Below are 19,860 nucleotides of genomic sequence, written 5' to 3'. Positions count from 1 at the left end.
GTCTGCGTTTAGCTCAGGCAGCCCATTTCACCTTAACACTTTTTTTTTTTTTAATTGTCACACAGAGCCATGGATTCAACGCTGCAAGAGTCCAGTCGGCAATCCACAGCTCATCCAGTTTAGCCGGGAGATTATTGACCTCTTAAAAAGTCAGCCGTCATGCATAATGCCAATCAGCAAATTCATTCCCTCATATCATCATCACTTTGCCAAGCAGTGCCGCGTCTCCGACTATGGCTTCTCTAAGCTGCTGGAGCTCCTCGAGGCTGTGCCACATGTTCTGCAGGTACTTTTAATGAGGACCACCCAGTGATGATCTTCCGATTGAACAAATGTATTTGTTCATGTTGTCTTTGTTTATTTTATACGTTTTTAATTTTTCTAACCAACAGATTTTGGGTATGGGTACAAAGCGTTTACTGACTCTAACTCACCGAGCTCAAGTTAAACGCTTCACCCAAGACCTGCTTAAACTGCTTAAGTTTCAAGCCAGCAAACAAGTGGCAATCAAGGACTTCATGCAGGCATACCATTGGTAATTAAACATAAATACGACACGTGTGTTAGTTTCATAGGAGCGGAAAAACTCTTTGAATTATTAGTGTTGTGGGTGCTGTAATGCATTCTTTTGTGAATCAGGTGCTTCTCCAGAGACTGGAGAGTAACTGACTATGGGATATGTGACTTGATGGATCTGCTGACGGAGATTCCTGACACCACCATCACCATCACACAACAGCCCACCGACACAGTCATCTCAGTTCCTAAGAGGGGTGAGCGCATAACTGTCGATTTGGAAGTAGAATTTAAAAGCACATTAGACTTGAGTTTAAAAAAGGATCTACTTACCTGCAGAAACTGTTAACCAGAGAAACCTTATTTTATTTTAATGATGCATTTCATTTTGGTTGCCTATCACTGAAGTCGTTTTCTTTTTTTTTCTTTACTAGAGCGTACTATGGAAGAACTGGAGCGTACCAAGCAGTTTGGGAAGGAGGTGGTGGACCTGCTTCGCCACCAGCCTCACTGTCGAATGCCTTTCAGCAAGTTTATACCAACTTACCACCACCACTTTGGTCGCCAGTGTAAGCTCAGCCACTATGGGTTCACCAAGCTCATTGAGCTCTTTGAGGCAATCCCTGATGTCCTGATGGTGAGTGTGGCGTGCAGTAGGTTTTTGCTTTTGTGCACTCGTCAGTGCTGAGCTACAAGGGAGTTTAAACAAACTTTTACTGGCAGCTTCAAGGCGATGCACGACGATCGAATCACTTCCAGTATGTACACAGCATAAGAAGTTTTGCCAGCATCAGTCACAGTGAACTGATGCTGCTTTGGTGATGAGACTTCTGGGAACGAATGGCATGGGGTTATTTTTCACTTGAGAGGATTTGCCATGCCTTTTGATTTCAGGCCAGGTTTCTTTTTCCTGCATCTCCCTTGAGTGCTTGGAGAGAACTGTCTTTGTAAATATAATTATGATGTCTGGGACTCTTGGTCTTCATGAAAAGCAAACTTACCATTTAATGCCCTCGTCCTTCATCAGGTGCTGGAGTGCGGTGAGGAGAAAGTGCTGTCTCTCACTGAGGTTGAACGTATCAAAGCTCTGGCAGCTCAGCTGGTCAAGCTGCTGCGGGCTCAGAAAAACTCCAGTCTGCCTGTGAGCCAGCTGCTCACGGAGTACAGCAAAACCTTTGGTTACGGGCTACGCCTGCAGGACTTGGACGCGAGCTCCCTGCCTGCTCTGCTGACCAAACTCTGCCATGTTGTCAAGGTAAAGAAGAAAACATCCCCAGGGGAAGCTGTGTAAATCTATCTGCTGAGAAGCTCGCTGTTGCTTAGTTTAAAAAAATAATAAAAATAGAGCTTCACTTGACAGTCAGATGTTTTTTGTAAAGGCAGAAGCATGTGGTCATGTCTGCTAAAAATAAAATTAATAGATTTGTTGTCTCAGGGGTTTTGTCTTCATTATAAATTAGCCAGTTTATTAAACGCACAAAATGAAGTCTCGCACAAAAGTCCTGTCAGTCATCCTGGAGGTTATAAAGTTTTTAAAATCACAGTAAACAGTAAAAAGTCTCATTTTATATAACTTAAGGCACATTTTCAGATATTCTTAATTACCCACTTTGTGCATTTTTTGAAAGGTGGTGGATGGCGCAGATGGTCGGGAAGTGCAGCTGATCAACAGGAAGTCTCTGCGCTCTCTGACCTCACAGCTACTGGCACTGCTCATGTCCCAAGAAGATGAGAACGTCACCAAAGGTTTGAAGGTGGAGGAGCTGAGCCAGTATTACCTAAGCGTTCACGGAGTTGCGCTAAACCCATGTGAATATGGGTTCCTTTCTCTCAGCGAGTTACTTAAGAGCCTTCCATACCTGGTCGAGGTGAGTACGAGAGTTTTCTTTGATTATTATTATTTTTTTCAATACTTTTACTGTGCTTGATCCATAATCATCATCTTTTCACAGCTGTACCACGAGGAAACTGATGATACCACTCAAGCTGCCAGCAGTCATGGGGAAGAATTTGTGAGGCTAACCAGGCTTTACCAGTTTGCTCGTAATGTACGCGCGCTGCTCCACACCTACCATTACAACCAGATCTTCCTGACTGAGTTCCAGGGAGCATACAACAAATTCACAGGCTGCAGCCTTGATCCACGTTTCTGTGGGTACACCAGCATTGATGAGCTGCTCAGTGCGATTCCACAGGTATAGTTACTGCAGTAGAGACTGGAGCTCCTCTATAAGGAATTATTCTAAAACATGAACAGTCTTTCATTCAGATTTGCACCTTATTTGTGACATGGCATATGAGTGTGGACTCTCAAACAGCTTTTATTTACTTGTATCTCTCCTTCAAAAACTCAGCTCCCCCTCAAAAATCTCCTTATGTGGATGAATTCGGCTTCACCTATTGATGATAGTAGTCCGAGTTCTGAACTCAGCTTAGTGAGTTCAGGACATGTATGAAGTAGTTCTCCACCTGCTGCAGGTTCTGGTGAGATTGGACCTCCAGTTTGTAGGAGACGGACTAATGTCACCAGCACAGTCTAAGATGGTGGAGCTTGAGTCCAAAATCCATTTTAGGGAAGGTTATAAATATTAAATATCACCGTATGGCAACCTGACAAGAACACTAGATAGTGGGGGGAATGCAAGACAGGAAGAGCAGTTCACTAGTAAAGGGATGGCACATGGTTGTGTTCATAGTAGAAAATATTTTTAACCTTATATACTTTGTGATACTTGTTCATTTCTATCAGTTCTCACCATTCAGTTTCTGATTTGTTCTCATCAGGTGATCTGGATCAAAGGGCATGGTCACAAGAGGATTATCGTTTTGAAGAACGATATGAAAGGTAAAGGTGTTGGGAGTCTTTCTCATTGAAAGTTCAGATTGAACTTTAGCTTACTGACATGCTCCATTGTGCTGACTGAAGTGATCAAACTAAAAGGTGATTTTTGGGTTGTGATTTCATGAGATGGCGGCTGTGCATTGTAAGAAAACTGTAATTAAAGTGCTTTGTCTGTGTGTTGTAGCAAAACCAAGCTGTTCAGTTCCCAACAGCCCCCAGCTGGAGAACACCGAGAGCCCGAGAGACAGCCCGATTAGCAGTGCAACATCTGGAGCTCAGAGTCCAGGTAATGGAAGTCATACATGACTGCTCAAGGTTTTTACAGTCTTTAAAGATATACTGAAGAAAATCAGGAGTTCTGAAATAAGCTTTTTCTTAGCTTTACAAAAAAAATTATGGCGAAAAAAGCTCAATGCCTTTTTTCAGTTTTCAGGGTTTTTTTGTTGCATCATCCTCTCCTCCTCTTAATTGGCTATTGTCGAGACCTCGTGTGTTGGCCAGCCCTTTTAATTGATTTTATTTTGTTTTACCTTCCAGGTGCTGATGCAGCTGCAGAGTCAGAGCTGCTGTGTCTGTCGTCTCCAGTGGACCTGCTGTGTGGCCCTGTTCCATCCTGCCTACCGTCGCCTCAGCTTCACCCCGACCCCGTTGTCGTCCAGCAGGCGGATCTGATTCACTTTGAGGAGAGAACTCCTCCACTACCAACAGGTGGTCCATCTGATTTATACCGTTTTTGTGGTATAAAATTAAAAGGCTCAGTCTTATTTGCACCTTTTCCATCTGTAGTTAAGTGTGAGCTTGTTTGTTTGTATTGTTTGAACATGTGGTGGCCCTGGCAGACGTCACAGCTGATCTACCTGCAAAGCGTGATGGCAGCACAGATGACTCTGCAGACCCCAGAGAACCACCACCACCTGACACAAAGACCCTCCTGTCCATGGACAGTCCCAGCAGAAGAGCTTCACGTAGTAGAATCAAATTAGCAGCCAACTTCTCATTCACAGCAGGCCTCTGATCCTCTCATATATACACATACAGTCTCACATACAGCAATACAAGTTTACATACAGTGTAACTCTAAATAAAAGAGTTGAACGGCTACACTAAACACATAACACAGAAGAGCATTGGTCTTGACCCTTTATGTCCTAACAGGCTGTTGCATTCTTCGTCATCACATTTGTGCCATTTTAGTTTGTTGTTTTTTTTTTCAGTTCAGTCTTCTTAGTTCACCAAACTGATTTGCTTCTTGCAGACTTTCTGCAATTCTCTGATTTGCCAAATGTCATCTGCTCTAACGTGTGTTTAGTTTCCTCCCAAGGGCAATTAATATCCATGAATGTGCATTTTCAGTTTTGAGCCATATTGTGTCGAACACTTTCAGTGAATGAGCTGAGTTTGTTGTCACTGTGAACAAAGTGGTAGGAAACAATGGGAGAAATGCTAGGGATGAGTAACTAGGTTTTCTGTATTACATCAAAGAAGTGTAGGTATTCACTGTTTACAAAAATACACGACAGAAGGTTTTTAAAGAGGTTTTTGTTGATGAACCACATTGAGAAACCTTCATAAATACTTCCTTGCTTTATCTCCAAGATATAAAATTTCATTTAGAACTTTCTTTGTAGCTAACCCCAGATATGTTGACCCAAACTAGCAGCTGAAGCATCCACCTGTTTCTTTCAGGTTTCTAAAGAAATTGCTTTTTAATCGGGTATTCTTCTGTATTTTGTCTGTGTAATGAAGTAGCCTCAGCATAGTGTTTTCAGTTCCTTTTTGTACTGTGTAGAGTATTTGGTCACCGGTAGAAGAGTTTGGCTTAATTGTGTAGTGGATTGAGTGGCAATTAAATGCTGGGACTAAAGAGAAACCAGGTCTTAACTGTTAAGACTGTGTTGTGGAAGCTGTCGGTCTTTGAACAGTTTTGGTATTGCAACAATCGCTGCTCTCCGGAACTTTTATTGTTGTATGTTCACTTAATTTATAGCAAAGACTTTGGCTTGTGTCTTCAGGGCCTCTAACGAAGGCCTCAAAAGTTATTAAAAAAAAGGCACTTCAGTATTTCAGCCATGAGCGTGCTTAGGCAGCAGAAACTGACTTAAGCTTTGTCTTTAGTCAGCAGCCGGGGTGTGTGTGTTTGTTTTAGTATGTTGTCTGTGTGTGTGTGGTTTACACTGGAGTAGGTGGTGTGAAATGTGCATGTTGTGCATAACTGAGTTTATGCATGGTGTAATTCCAGGAGGAGCAGAGGCAAACAGAAGGATTGTAAAGACGTTCTTTAAGACCAGTCTTTATTTCCACCGTGATGTTTAGATCCCAGAGTTGGCATCACCCCATGCAGCTGCCGTATACTGTAAGTGCTCAAGGTTTGTTGCTTTAACCTTGGAGCTGGTCGCCGCTGTATCACTGGTGATCCACTCGGTCTGCGATCTTGAGGGGAGCGGTGAGCACTCCTGAGCTTATGATTTTTAATGAGACTGAATAGTTGAGTTTTTAGGGAAAGAAGGTGATGGGTGATGGGTTTGAGGAACAGCATAGGGGGCTCTGGGAAGCCTCCTGAACAGATTGATGTGCACACAGAGGCCCCTCTGAGGCTCTCTGGAATCTGCCGGGCTTTTACAATGGTTTGTATCTGCCCCGGTGCTGATAGGACTCACCATCTTTACCTCCCCACCCACTTTAATAGCAGTTTTAACTTACTGTTGTGGGTTAGTTTTCTCAAATTTCGTTTGTCTTGAGCATTTACCAGGCTGCTGGCTACTGAATTGCCACCAAACAATGTTGACTGCCTGTGACGTCGAGCACGACCAGGGTGCCACTGAAGTCAGAGGGTTGAAGCTGTTTTTGTTCAGAGAAAAGTTTAGAGAATGGGCAGCAGCCCATTTAATCGGTTTGTTTGCGTTCTCTGCCTGTTTAGTCAGTGTTAGAAGCATAACATGAGTCTTTCTGTCAGACATGAATTGAAAGATTTCCCCTAACAACTCACCAAAACGTCTGACATACAAATCAAAATGATTTTAATTATGGCTGTTATTGTTTATCTCTCCTGTAGGGTTTTGCTGACTGTCTGGAAGCCACTTTGATTAAAGACTCATTGGTTCAAAATCATTATTTAGAAGTGGTAATGATAGAAGCGAGCTTAAAATGCGTACGAGAAATGAAGACATTACTTTTTAGTGAATTTGAGCAAACCCTAGCAGCTCCTCGGTGTACTGCAGTGACAACTACCTCTGATTTTATTTAGTTTTCACTTTGATTCAGTTACATCAATGAAAGGCTCTTATACCAGTCAACATATGCACTTATGCATAGTTTTGGTTTAATGAATGTGAGGCGTTTGCATGGTGGTTTAAACAAGTTTCTTCGTTGCCTGTGTATCTCACCTTGTCTTACTTTGAACTTTAATATTGCACATTTGTTCTTCTTGTCAAAGGAAGTTGATTTATTCAGCAGTTTCCTTTAACCTTTTTCTTTTTTTTAAACTGCCCAACTAATTTCCCCCTCCCCTCCCTGTACTGCACTGTTTTACCACTGTGCTGCACCTAAAGTTGCTGTAACAGTCACATTGTTGAAGGGACCAAAAAAAGATTTGCGTTAATAAATTTCACAAGCATTATTTCTGCCTCTTCTCATTATTCAAACGTACACACAGTGAGTTCCTGAAAGATGCTCTTTATTTAAACATATATGTACAGGTAGTTTCAGCTTATTTTCTGCATATTTGTTCAATACTTTGACATTAGGACCTTCATAAATCCACTACAACTACAGAATGCTAAGTTATCAGAACGAAGGTAAAGTGACAGAGAGCAACACTTTGCTTGACATGAGTCACACTAAAGTCCTAAATACACTCAAACACACACCATCTATTAGAGGCATTTACAGCAGAGTTGCATTCATTTCCTGGAGTTTATCATTTTAAAAACGCAAGACTTAAGTTCAAAGGATGCATGTTGTTTCTCTGCAATATCCAGAATGATGATGAATGATGTCTCACTACCACGGTGAACACTTCCTGGCAGCTGATGATGCAGATCTTAATGTGGCCTCTGACGTGCTGATTTGGGGAGGAGGGTAAATGTGAAGAATCAAGTGTTGGCATATACAGGCATTAAAGTCATCATGAAAGGGGTTCCTGAAAACTATAAAGGTGAGTCATTAGGCTGGATGCTAGTTGGCACTCTCTATAAATTGTGTTGGAAAAAGTTTAGATGCATTTTTTGTTCCAGTTTTATTCTACTACCATCTATAACATTTGATTTAGAGGACTCCCCAGAACACCTCAAGATGTAAATGGATTTATTTTTTCTATCTCAAAATTAATTAACTTTTCTCCCATCATATTTCCATTTAAATGTTGTTCTGATATATAAGAGTTTTCTTTTGATGATTCTCGGTGATCTCACTCCAGATTGTATAGAGAAAACTGTCCTTTTGAAGACTTCTAGAAACATAATTGGACCTCTCCTACAGGACGCACATGGCTAACTAGCACTGAGCCTAATATGAGCTCATTTTTAATCTGGTTTCCACTGATGCCGTGCTGCGTAGAGCCTTTGAGAACCAGCTGACATTTCCACAGGTTTGAGAATGAACCAGATGTTATGTAGCAAAGGTTGGAGTAATTTCAGTGGGGTGGGGGGTACTGTGGACAGAATCTGCAGGTGAATAATCTCTATATTTCTGGTATCTCCACCCTGATGTCAGCGGTTTCAACTTCCGGCTTGGCAACAGTATTGTATCAGATTTTTGGCACTGACTTCAGTCTCCGTCATACAGAACCAGTTCAACACGGGCACTGGCAGCACGTCAGTGGAAAAGAGGCAACTTAGTTTGTTCAGCATTGAGTCTTTGTTTAATTTGTAAATGCCTTAAGAATTAAACTGCTATTTGATAATATTGCTCAGCACTTGTAGAAAAAATCATCCACCTGGCTCCCGCTCCTCATTAGCATATATAAATCAGTTTGCATAAGTCCCTTAACAGGGAGCCATATTGTTTTTCAGAGCCACTTGTGTTTGTCCCACCTGGGGAAAATGATAAAATGTAGCAACTGAGAGATTCACTGGTTGGATTTTAAGCACTAAATGAAGAATGAATACCCGTCGTCAGACATCAACTTTTCTCTTCCTGTCAGAGAACCCCAGCATTCAGTTCACTTTATGGACATTGTGCTTGTAGCTCTGCAGATGAGATCCATCCTCATTGAACCTGTCATGATGGAATTAACCAATCTGAAAACTGACTGAATAAATAAATCAACACTTTTAACATAGTTTTTATTTACAGTTCTCTTCACAGCTTCCTTTCCCTTTATTTCATGGTCTTGGTTAAAAGCTCCTTACTATAAAAGTTTCCCTTAAATACCGACCGGGGATCAGCTCCCAACTTCTTGCAAACTAAGCTACGAATCTGATACCTGAACAGTTTCGTGGTTGACTGTGACTCTCCGAGTAACAGGAAGTGATGTACGACATGTCGTGTGATGTAAGTGCGGTGTCTGACACAGGGTCGGGGCCATAAGCAGGTTTGGGTCAGTTACATTACAGCACACTGGGTGGCTCCGCAGCAGTCCTTAATGATGGCCGCTCCTGACTTGGTGATGGATGGCTTGTTGGGAGGCGGCTCAGGGATTTGTCTCTTGGGCTTTGGAGGATCTTGTCGTAAAGGGAGAGGGAAAAAAGAGACATAATCACATACAATGCTCTTGTCTCTTTAAGATGGTGTGCACGAGTTATTTTTAACCTCTCACTCACTCTGTGTGACTTTGAGCTTCTGTTCCAGAGGCATCAGCTTCAGCCTGAGGAACTCCGCCATCTCTTTGTCCTCCTCCTTCTCCCTGAGGTGCAAAACATCCACATCTTAGTCTGAATGAAATTCAGAAAATGTCTGCTTTTATCTGACTGAAGTAGCACTACTGGACTGACTGACTGACTGGACAGCATGGCTGCGCCACAGTTTTTGGTATTTTCAAAGCTAAACATCGGGTGGGGGGGGGGGTGTTTTAAGAGACTACCAACTTTTAAAATTCCTTCGTCTGTTCATTTCAAGCTCTGCATTTTTCTTCTTAATCTCTATTAAAGTGAGCTCACATGCTTTACAGTTCAAGACAATCCTCATCTTATAGTGGGCCTTGGTGAAGCCTACTGTCTGAAACAACCAGGGTTTTTTTTATTACTTTGAGTAACTACAGACTTATCTTTCATAAAAACAGGCTTTCTCTCTGTTACGTTTCCCCTTCCTTTGTGCAGACTTTGATCTAACCGGCTGCCACGTGGTCAGTCAGAATCATATCAGGGTTATCCACTCCCACTGCCTACATACACCAGTGGAACATATTTACTTGTTTTGAAGCTTTGGAGTCAGTTCAGCTCCTTCCTGTCTTTATCCGAGTATGTATGAACACTTTCTGTCTCTTTCGATTCTATTTGTCGCTTTCTCCTTCTTGCCTCTTTTTCCCACTCTGTCAAAATCGCTTCTTTCACTCTTTTGACGTCCCTGTACTTGTCATGTTATCGTTCTGCTCACACTCTTCAGGTCCCTCACTCTCTGCTCCTTCTGTCAATCTTCCTTTTCAGACCTACCAACGTTTAACCCTTCACCTCTCAATCATCACCTCATCCTCCTAGATGCCAAAGTTTCCATGACTTTACTACATCAACTCCACCAGTATCTGGACTCGCATTAGTCCAAAAGAAATCTGTCAAATACAGACCAGACCCGATCAGCTGAGAGCTAAACTGAGAATATTTTGAGCGCCTCTTCCAGAACAGAGCTACGCTGCTAAACATGAATTACTGCTCAGTGAAATAATAATCCTTGGACTACAGTGGTCCTGAATTAACTATAATTAGTTTAGTAATAAAATGTAAGCTCTGCTGAGCACATTTTATATATCTAATATTTCTGTTTTCAAAGCAGTCATGAGCTCTTGTAACCTGCGAACTGCAATAAAATATGAAGATGAAGAAATCAACAAATAATCCATTTTTTCTGTTAATTTCACTTTGAGGCGGAGGTCAGTTTTAAATATATTTAAAGACAAAAAGAGGCGAAAAAAGAAAACGGATTCTTGGCTGGAATACAGAAGCCAGAGAGGCATAATAAAAATGTTTTTCTGTCCTTCTCTGGTCTACATTCAGAGACGTTTTGGTCATCAGGATCTATAAATATGCTTTCATCCTTATTGAAGTACAAATTAAGATTATTATTATGTTCTGTATCTGCTCTGTCTTTCAGACACTTAATTGTGTATCTCACTAAATTATATTAGGAAGGAGCTTGCTCTGCACCCTTGTTGGCTACCATTTAGTTTTGTACAGGACTTCAAACACTCAACAAAATGACATCTGCCGACCTAAATGAGAATTTTTGTTTCAATATGCTTCCTCTGAACAAATTTATAGGAAATATAGAAACATACACTCGCCAGCCACGTCATTATTGACACCTTACTAGTAACATTATGGAACCTCTTTTGCCTTAACAACTTTAAAACAGTTGTTGTAGCACAACAAACAGCTTGTTAACACGATGCTCAGAGATTTTGGTCCATATTGACATGATGGCATCACACATCCATGATGCTATCACATCCCAGGGGTGTTTTTTTTGGACTGAGATCGGGTGACTGCAGAGACAATTTGAGTAAAGTTCAGGAAATCACGGTAAGCAACAATACTCGGGTGACGTGGCATTTTAAACCATGCTTAATTAGCACTAATGGCCCCGAAGTATCATAAAAATATCCCTCACATCATTACATAACCAGCAGCAGCCCAACTGACAAACTGTAGCCTCAGATTCCTGCTCTTAGGTGACAGTAGTGGCCCCTGGTGTGGTCTTCTGCTGCTGCAGCTCATCTGCTTCAAGGTTCAATATGTTGTATGTTCAGACATGTTCTTCAGCATAGTGTTGTAACAAGTTATTATTTGAATTACTTTCGCCTTCCTATGAGCCTAAAGCAGTCTGGCTATTGACCTCGAGCTTCAGCAAGGCATTTTGGATATCTTCTCAATAAACTCTAGAGATGTCTGTGGGGTAAAACTCCCAGTAGACCCAGTAGACTGTAAAATTAAAGATTTATCTTTGCAGCTCTGTTACCTGAAATGAAAGAGAACACACGGTTGGATGTAATCTAATGCTACATGTGGATTGATTTTGAAAGAAGATAATCACTTTTAAGACTCTTTGGTTGTGACTCAGTACGTCACAAAAAATGATTATAATGACACCGAAATAACCCAGAACAATCTGAAGGCACAGTTTCAAAATGAATCCTTTGAGTCCCACAGACATTTGTTCACGCTGTGATTTAAACCCATTATCTTGCCTATCTGAAAGTTATCGCTGTGTCACACTCTGTGGGTTATCTGGGGGAGCAGACAATGCAGAGCCACAGTCATCAGTCAGCCTCTCTCCCACACACACAGCTAAACACTGCTGTGATGATGAAGTGACCCCTGTTCGCCGTCTTCAGTCAAGTTCACATTCGCGCTACACATTTACTCTAATGAGTCTCCTTCCTGCTGTTTCTCAACTCTTCTATGAGGATCAAATGAAGAAATAAACAGCCAGCGGTATCTGAGTAAACAGACAGTCAGCACACAGAGACGTCATCCCATATATGAGCTGTGCTCAGAGCTTAGGAGGGCCGTACCTTAATCTCTCCACCTCGGCATCGTCGACCAGAAAATCCCTCTTCTGCACCAGTTTATGGATCTTCAGGATCAGTTCCTCTTCTCGCTGCCTGTGCTTCTTGGTTTTTTCTTTCTCTGGGGGGAAAACAAGGAAGAAAATAAGACGGAAAGCAGCAACTCATCTGATGTCTACAGACCGACCCTACAGGAATGTCAGATTCTCTTTAACACTGAGTCACGTCACAAAACAGATCCTTAATTCTGACTCATGCATAATTTATAACAAATAAGGCACTCATTCAATTATGCAAATGTTCGTGAGCCTTCTTTTTGGTTTTGCTGGCTGAAGGATTAAGCATCTGCAAGCATCAGTATTGTCCTGCCTCAAAGAGCTAACCTTCACACTCCAAAGCACAGAATATACACTAACAGACCAAATCAGATGTATGAAAAAACAGAAAAGGACACATCGACACATGGCTGCAGAGGTAGGCTGTCTGGCAATGCTGATATCTAGGCTATTTGAGAAAAAGCGGATGAAAAATGACTGTTAAAACCAGCTTTTTCTAACATGGAGCAGTGCAGCTACAGAGCGAAGCTCCCAGGGGGCAGGACAGCCTGAAGGATGCACGGGTTAGACACATAATCCAAAGTCAGAGGAGCAGGCGCAGGAGAGGTAGCTGGGTCTGTCACATGACTCCTTTTGTCCTGGAGTGGAGTAATGGGATACCAGAACCCCCTAAACAGCATACACAACACTTTTGGCACAAGGGAATGTCAGTGAGATTTTACAGGACAGTGCAGACTAGGTGGCAAGTGGACAAAATAAAAGGAACACTATGTTATAATGTGATCCTATTAATAATTTATGTGATAAGAAAGTAACATATCTTCTCTCCTATGAATTAAAGCTAGAAAAAAATAAAACACACCTCAACTCAAGACACTTTTTTCTCGCGCAGCCTTCTATGTTGATCAATGTTGGCAAAACTAGTTATATACTACTCTTTATCTGATTTACGTTTGTGCTGTACTTCAGTTACTTCTTCCAAAGGGGGCTATTTGACTGATTTGGTTTCTTGTTTCTTAGCCGCATTCCCAAAGAAGTAATTCTGTCAGAGGTGAGTCCGAGCCCATTAAAAGGGATTATTTTTTAAGTCTATCTGGATCTCAAAATTGAAGATTCCTTATAAATTTTCCACAAATACACAAGGAATTTAAATGAGAAAATTCTTTAAAAAAAACACATCAAACTAGTCGAGAACCAGATTCCCTTCAGGGTTTTACTTCATTCAAGCTGCGGGGAAAATTTAGCCTTCACACAGGCTAAATTAGAACTACTCATGCTGGATGTGTTACTGTATTGTCAGGGTGTTTCTGTTATTTCATATATGCTGCTGGGTTATCAAAGTGGTAAAATAAAATCCAGGCAGCGTTTGACAGGTCAGTCCTGATCCTCATGTGTGCATCCTTGAACACGACACCAGCCCCTCCTGCACACACACACACTGACACACACTGACACATGATGTACATGCGCTCGGAGGAGGCGTGTTTTCCTGCTGTTGCCAGGTTCTCTCTATGCATAGCCTCATGTACGCATTTGGGTTGCTATGTGCGATGCAGCTGACGTCAGTCAGCCACTTCAGCACATTCTCGCTGCATTTCTGATACAGGCAACGCTGGAAGTGACTGTAGGCTAATATTTGATTCCGTTTTTGCACAATGAAAACATGCAGGCAGTAAATGAGTGTTTACTGAAATTCATTTTAGACTCTTTGCCTGGAAAACCTCCCTCAGCTTGTGTTTCCTTCAAAGTGATGATGCATGGATGTTTATGTGTTTGTGAGTGTGTGTATGCTTATCTCTCCCTCATAACTTCACTGTGTCCCTGGGACTTACAAATAATCCTGCGTCGTTTATTGTTACGACACGTCCTATAAATCAGTGTGATACTCGCAGAGGCGATAGGCCTCCTGTGAGCTGCACTTTCTATCAAAAGATCTATTTTTGGTCAAGTCTAAACAGAGAGTGTGGACAGTTCTGCATGCGGAGGAACAACTGTGAGTTCTTTATCGCCTGATTTTGATGCAGAATTTCCATGAGTGACTGTTAATTGTACCTGGTACTGCGACAATCTGCCTTAGCTCCTGCTTTAAACTCATGATGTCTTTGCAGAGCTGAATGTCATCCATCCTGAAAAGATAAAAGGGAGAAATAAAAGTAAAGCGCTGGCTTCCATCAGATTACAGACAAACTGATATTATTAGCTGCTTCCACTTCCATTTCGGACATATTTATCTGATTGACATGACGTCAGGCAGACCTACACTGTATAATAAGGAATCCTGAAGAAAATATATAATAATCTGATGTAGAGGAGTTGGATAATTAGTTTGAAGGATTTTCTAATCTAACAAGCGGAGCTTTTTTTATATTAAGTCTTTATGAGGTGAAGAATTTAGCTTTCCGCAACTAATTTTCTGACTTTATCTCTAAAGCTGCCAATTTCCGAACCTGCCATTTTATCAGCTTTGCTACACAAAAACGATTGCCACAATTTCCTCGAGCACAACACACAGTACAACACAGTCTTCACATCACTTCTCTTGATATAAAAAGCCATTCACAACACATTCAGTTAACAAACATTTTAAAAAGCGAGCCCACCAAAGCACTCTGAATCGTTTTTATTATTCAGAATAAATTACCCACATTCAATTCATTTCTGTCACAGAACTTATTAATTCATTAGCAAACAGTTTCAGTGTTAATCTCTAAATAATCACCAATAGCTGGATGTTGTTGAATAAACTCCGCTCTTGTTCTTGTCATTAAGATTTCATAGCCTCGAGCTCACACATCAGGAGTGCGTTAAGTGTGTCGAGACGGAAAACACACAACGACAAAAAAAAATCAATCATGCATGCTCTCTGTGCTTCCTGTAGCCCTCATGTCTCACCCTTGGGGCATTGGCATTTTCCCTTTTTATTCCCTAAATCCCTCTGTGTGTGTGTGTGTGTGTGTGTGTGTGTGTGTGTGTGTGTGTGTGTGTGTGTGTGTGTGTGGAGCAGATTTAATTCTCCTTGTGATAGATCAGGATGATGACTCATCCGCAGCCTCCTGCCTCCTTCCTCCTCCTCCCTGCATGTATCCCAGTTGCTGTGTTTTACACCTCCCTCCTTCTCCTTTCTCCCCTCCTAGATCCCTCGCTCTGTATATCTCCCTCCTCTGCCTTGCGTTTTACTCTCTCATCGGTATTAGTAGATTCCAGCAACCTTTGACACGCCATCTGCTACTTAGTGTGTCTATGCCTGCACGTGAGGACGGACAGCAGAGAGATAACAATAAGCAGCATGGTGGCCTAATTAAGCCCTGCAAGTGGGCTTTTTATTACAGTGCAACACTGTGGGATTTTTTAAAATCTTTATCAGCTTCATCTGATACTTCAACCATCACTGGGCAGATACTAAACATGCAGTTACCCCCCAAACTACACGGTTCATTGGTGAGAAATGTGGATATAGTTTTGCACAAAAATAAACAAAGCCTTGTATTTCCATTTTTAGTTTTAAAACGATACAACGAGCGGGTATATAATGCTGTTAAAACTTCTTTTTCAGCAGTGATCTATAATCCTTAAGCTTAGCGGCCAGTGAGTCCATCAGTGATGACTCATTCAGCTGCTACATGCATGTCCAGCCCTCAGAATAATCAATGGACAAATCAACAGCTTCCCTAAATATTGAGCAGCAAGCTTAATGTATGTGTGAAGGAAGTAACACGCATGCCTTTGTGTTGTATTAAGAGTATCAACTGTGTCTTGGTTTAAAAAAAAAACCCTCAAAAAAAGGCGAACCTCTGGTCTCAGAAAAAACACAGACACTCACATGAAGCGCAGCTCTGACTCTCTGCGCACCAGGACTTCCCGCAGGCGTTGGATACGAGCCATCTCCACCTCGATCTCCTCTGGAGACATCGTGCTCTCTGCCATTGACACATCTGAGTGACCTGAGAGGAAGAGGGAGGGAAGACAAACAGAGGAAAAACAATGCAATAAAAGAAGACAGACCTACAAGACATTCTTGAACCATAGTTTTATTCACTCTGGACACTCCTTCACAGTTCAACCATGCCTGCTTGGTTTAAATTACAGAGAACAAGTACTACACATGGCTTACTTCCAGTGGAAGTCTAATTAAAGCTCTAAAATGTAAATTCCTCATTCCTTTGATTTGATGTCACATGCGCATTGGAAAGTTCACTCCTTTCGTTTCATCCTTGAAAACTTTCACATACCGTCACCTCACTTCTCACCTCCTCTCGGTGTGACATGTCATATCACTGCACCCAAGAGCATGATATTTGGTGAGAAAGAGGTGTGGGTAATTGAGTTAGGTGATCTGAAGTTTAAAATCAAAGCAGTGCTTCAGCCATAAATTACAGATTTTTTTTTTCTGAAAGCTCCCAATCGCCCATAACAAAGGAATTAACCAGGAATATATCACAAGTATTTTCCAAAGAGACAGAAAAAGCACTTTCAGCACGGACCGATGACCAGCTGTGGCTTCTCGTTGATTTCTTCCCAAGCTGGAACTGACCTCACACTCCATCTCTGCCAGTAACATGCAGAAACATTGCAGCTACTATACAGACAAACCACTTATTGCACTCGTCAATGCACCGATCACAAAAATGCCGCAACACCTGATGAAGCGGCTCGGCATACGGACAACTGCATAAATCCAGCTAATATGGAAAACCTATCTATGTTCTGTGTGTGTGAAAGTGTTTAGCACTGCGGTGTGCTGATTTCCTCCTCAGAAGAGAAAGCCTGGTTCACCAAGGCTTTGACAAAGGGACCAATGAAGAGCTTTACAAAGTTGCATTATGGGAAGTGTTGTACCTGGCTGAAGGGGAGCTCGGTGTAAAGTAAACAAAGGTATTTTTTTTACTGCTAATTATGCAAAGCTACTCTAGTAGAATGAATGAATAAACATACTAAGCTGGAAATTACATAAAAGTATTGTTATGATAAAAATACTATTGCGTAAAAGTGTCTCAAAAGACAGTTATATAGTGTACTTTACTTGATCTTCTCATATAAATACTCACTTCTCCATATGGAAATTACAAGTATTCTAAGTGTCTGTCATTCCTTCTTCCCACTCAGGCTGTGAAGTGATGCCAGGACAACAGGACATAATGTCCAGTCTACAGATGCCACGTCACAATACACCTGATTAAACAGTTATTTGCGTCTATAACACACTCTGACGCATGATTTATTCAAAGTATGTACGGTAATATTAGAGGGTCGGGATCAGCCCTCCGTCCTCCTGCAGCAACACTAACTGCAGTATGCGTCTGTGATACTTTTCATGGATGCTTGCTGAGGATGGAGCTGACTCACCACAGCAGACAGAAGTCTGCACAGGAGGGCGCACTTTGTTTGTGCCTTGCTGATGTTGAATCACCATCTGACACGTCTGCTGACAAAAGACGCAGTTGCGAAAGTTTGCATCAGCGAGATACGAACTAAAGTTTTACACGCGTTTCCTCTATCTCCTCTTTTTTTTTTTTTTTACTGTTTCTTGCTTTTTCCTCGCACGTTCCTCTGCCTCGCTTACAGCCACGTGTTCATCATCAATAACACCAAGCTGCATTAGGTCCTGACCAGACCATTAAAAGTGGCAAAGTGCCAGCTCAATAATGTCTTAACAGCTCTCTCTGAATCCAACATGCCGCTAACACCTACTGAGCACTAAAAACACTATAAGTAATTAAATGCTAATATAATTAAAAGTGGCGCTTTCCTCAGAGACAGGTAAGGTTAACAACAAAATCAGAGGGCAGTTTTGCTCCTCACATTGCCAGCCAATGTAAACCACACCTGAACTACCCCAGTTTCATTAAAACTAACTGGCTCATTGGTGTACTTCAAGATTACGACTTAATGAGGCCAAAACAACCCTGAGAGCAGGATCGTGTGTACTGCAGCAGCCACATGGGGTTTAACAACAGGGAAATGTCAGCGCCTGTATGACATCGAATGCAGACACCCCCTGACACATGCTGCAGTCACACTGTACACACTGCTGCTGGACCACACCCCCCTCCAGTGGGAAAAAAAGAAGAAAAAAAACAGATGGTGGGCATAAAATAGAAAGTGCAAGGCAAACACGTGTGCTATTTGCCTAATAGATGGACACAAACCTGCAGGGAGCTGCTTTTGTTGTACCTCTGTGTTGTTTTCTGCCTGTATGTTTGTCTTTGTAGCACAAAGAGAACGAGAGAGAGCAATGGCTGGATCTGTTTCTAAAAATATCCTCTGCATTTTCTTCTCAGACTTAATCTGGAAGTTTCTTCACACACTACTCCCCTGTGATGATGATGACTGGAATCAGGAGGGACACTTCTGAAGTCTCTTATATTTCTCTAGCGTCGTCATTCAGCGACGTCACTAAAACACTTTTTATCACACGAGAACGGGACAAAATAACAGAAACATCTAAGACGATGTAAACAAACTCTGTTTTTGCTGCTTTATGCCCATCCCGAAGCTTTGCGTTTGAATGATTTCATTTGATCATGACTGTGCATTAAAATCCAAATCAGCATTAAAACTAAACAACCATTTCATTTTATCATCTAACATGCGTGGTATTGACTAAAGATGAAATCCATTAGGCATGTGACATAAAAATAGATTAATCAATCATCTAACAACCATGAATGCCAAGCAAATATTTTATTGATTCTGGCTTTCCATTGGGAGGATTTTCCTCTTTTTTTCATATCACTTGAATTTGAATAGATTTTCATCAGTTGCTGAAGAAAAAAAAGCTATCTGAAGAGGAGACAGAGCTCTGAGCTACTTCAGACACTACTTAATAAATGAGAAAGTGTGCATTTTATATGCAGCAAATAAGACAGGATCTTGTGATGTTGAATTTAATGTCTTGTTTGGCGTTTTTGCAGCTTATGCTCTATTATCACAACAACAAATTAGCCTTAATTTGTTGTTGTTATATTTTATTATTGGTACTTGTGAGTCTCACCAACACAGCTACGCAAAATGAATCCCATAAATAATCACTGAAAGTGGGGAATAGAGTTAATAACAACATTTTTTAAAGCTGCCTCTTGAGCCCTTTCATATAGATATACGTACACTGATTAGAGCAGAGGAGCAGGGTGATCACTCAGAGCTAGTGCTCCTGCTGCATCTTATCACCTCACAATCAAATAACCACAAGTTTGCAAATGCGCTGCGTCCGAGACCTTTAGTGGTTAAAATTCATTAACAATATGCTACCCACGGTTTGCACATAAGGGACGTAATACGCTTTTTAGTACCAAGGCAGCGCTATTGATCCCATCCCAAACCTTTTGTGAGTCACGCTTTAACCATTTAAACTCTAAGTGCTGACTGGGCATCCTGACAGCGAAACACACACTGAAGAAAAGCTGAGACCACAGCTGCCCGTTTCCCGCCACACATCTCCCGTTTTTGTCTTTATTGCCTTTTATTTTATTGTTTTTCGTTGACGACGCTCACCTTTGTCCGTTGTCCACGCCGTTTCCGACACAGCTCCGTAGCTCCTGAGCGCGCGCTCGGTGTCCGATATAGATTTCTTCAGTTCCATGTCGGTGGAGTGCACGCGCGCCGAAACTGAGAAACGATGTCGTCCTTCTGCGTCTCGTCTCTGAGTCTGTGCGACCTTTCAGATAAGTCAAATTTCACCCGGTGACAAGGCTCCAGCGACCCGAGACGTTGAGCATCTTTATTCGAGGTTTCAAGTCCTTCGTGTGGATAGAGAGGATGTATAGAGCATGCGCAGTGCGGCCAGGAATGTA

The 19,860-nt window shown here is 41.7% G+C and overlaps 2 protein-coding genes across 8 annotated transcripts in view; one reads left to right on the top strand and one right to left on the bottom strand.

Annotated features, from left to right (window-relative positions):
* Positions 1-6,974, top strand: part of marf1 (meiosis regulator and mRNA stability factor 1) — a 17,647-nt gene extending 10,673 nt beyond the window's left edge. For all 7 annotated transcript variants that reach the window (XM_085161470.1, XM_085161467.1, XM_085161469.1 and 4 more), the window contains 11 exons: positions 66-286; positions 393-535; positions 640-773; positions 951-1,153; positions 1,544-1,771; positions 2,145-2,384; positions 2,469-2,711; positions 3,301-3,361; positions 3,543-3,644; positions 3,896-4,066; positions 4,198-6,974. In XM_085161470.1, the coding sequence (XP_085017596.1) occupies positions 66-286; positions 393-535; positions 640-773; positions 951-1,153; positions 1,544-1,771; positions 2,145-2,384; positions 2,469-2,711; positions 3,301-3,361; positions 3,543-3,644; positions 3,896-4,066; positions 4,198-4,373 (1,922 nt within the window). In that variant the 3' untranslated portion in view covers positions 4,374-6,974. The remainder of the gene's footprint in view (positions 1-65; positions 287-392; positions 536-639; positions 774-950; positions 1,154-1,543; positions 1,772-2,144; positions 2,385-2,468; positions 2,712-3,300; positions 3,362-3,542; positions 3,645-3,895; positions 4,067-4,197) is intronic.
* Positions 6,823-19,860, bottom strand: bmerb1 (bMERB domain containing 1). Its single transcript, XM_085161475.1, has 6 exons — positions 19,562-19,860; positions 15,891-16,011; positions 14,123-14,196; positions 12,021-12,135; positions 9,118-9,200; positions 6,823-9,018 (listed from the first exon to the last, which is right to left on the bottom strand). Exons 1-6 carry the CDS (start codon positions 19,647-19,649, stop codon positions 8,900-8,902), a joined length of 600 nt encoding a protein of 199 aa, XP_085017601.1. The 5' UTR covers positions 19,650-19,860; the 3' UTR covers positions 6,823-8,899.

This window comes from Neolamprologus multifasciatus, chromosome 6, assembly GCF_963576455.1.
Source record: "Neolamprologus multifasciatus chromosome 6, fNeoMul1.2, whole genome shotgun sequence".
In the NCBI taxonomy this organism is placed as follows: Eukaryota; Metazoa; Chordata; class Actinopteri; order Cichliformes; family Cichlidae; genus Neolamprologus; species Neolamprologus multifasciatus.
Note: the sequence above shows the minus strand (reverse complement) of the source record. Positions and strands in the feature narration are given on the sequence as shown.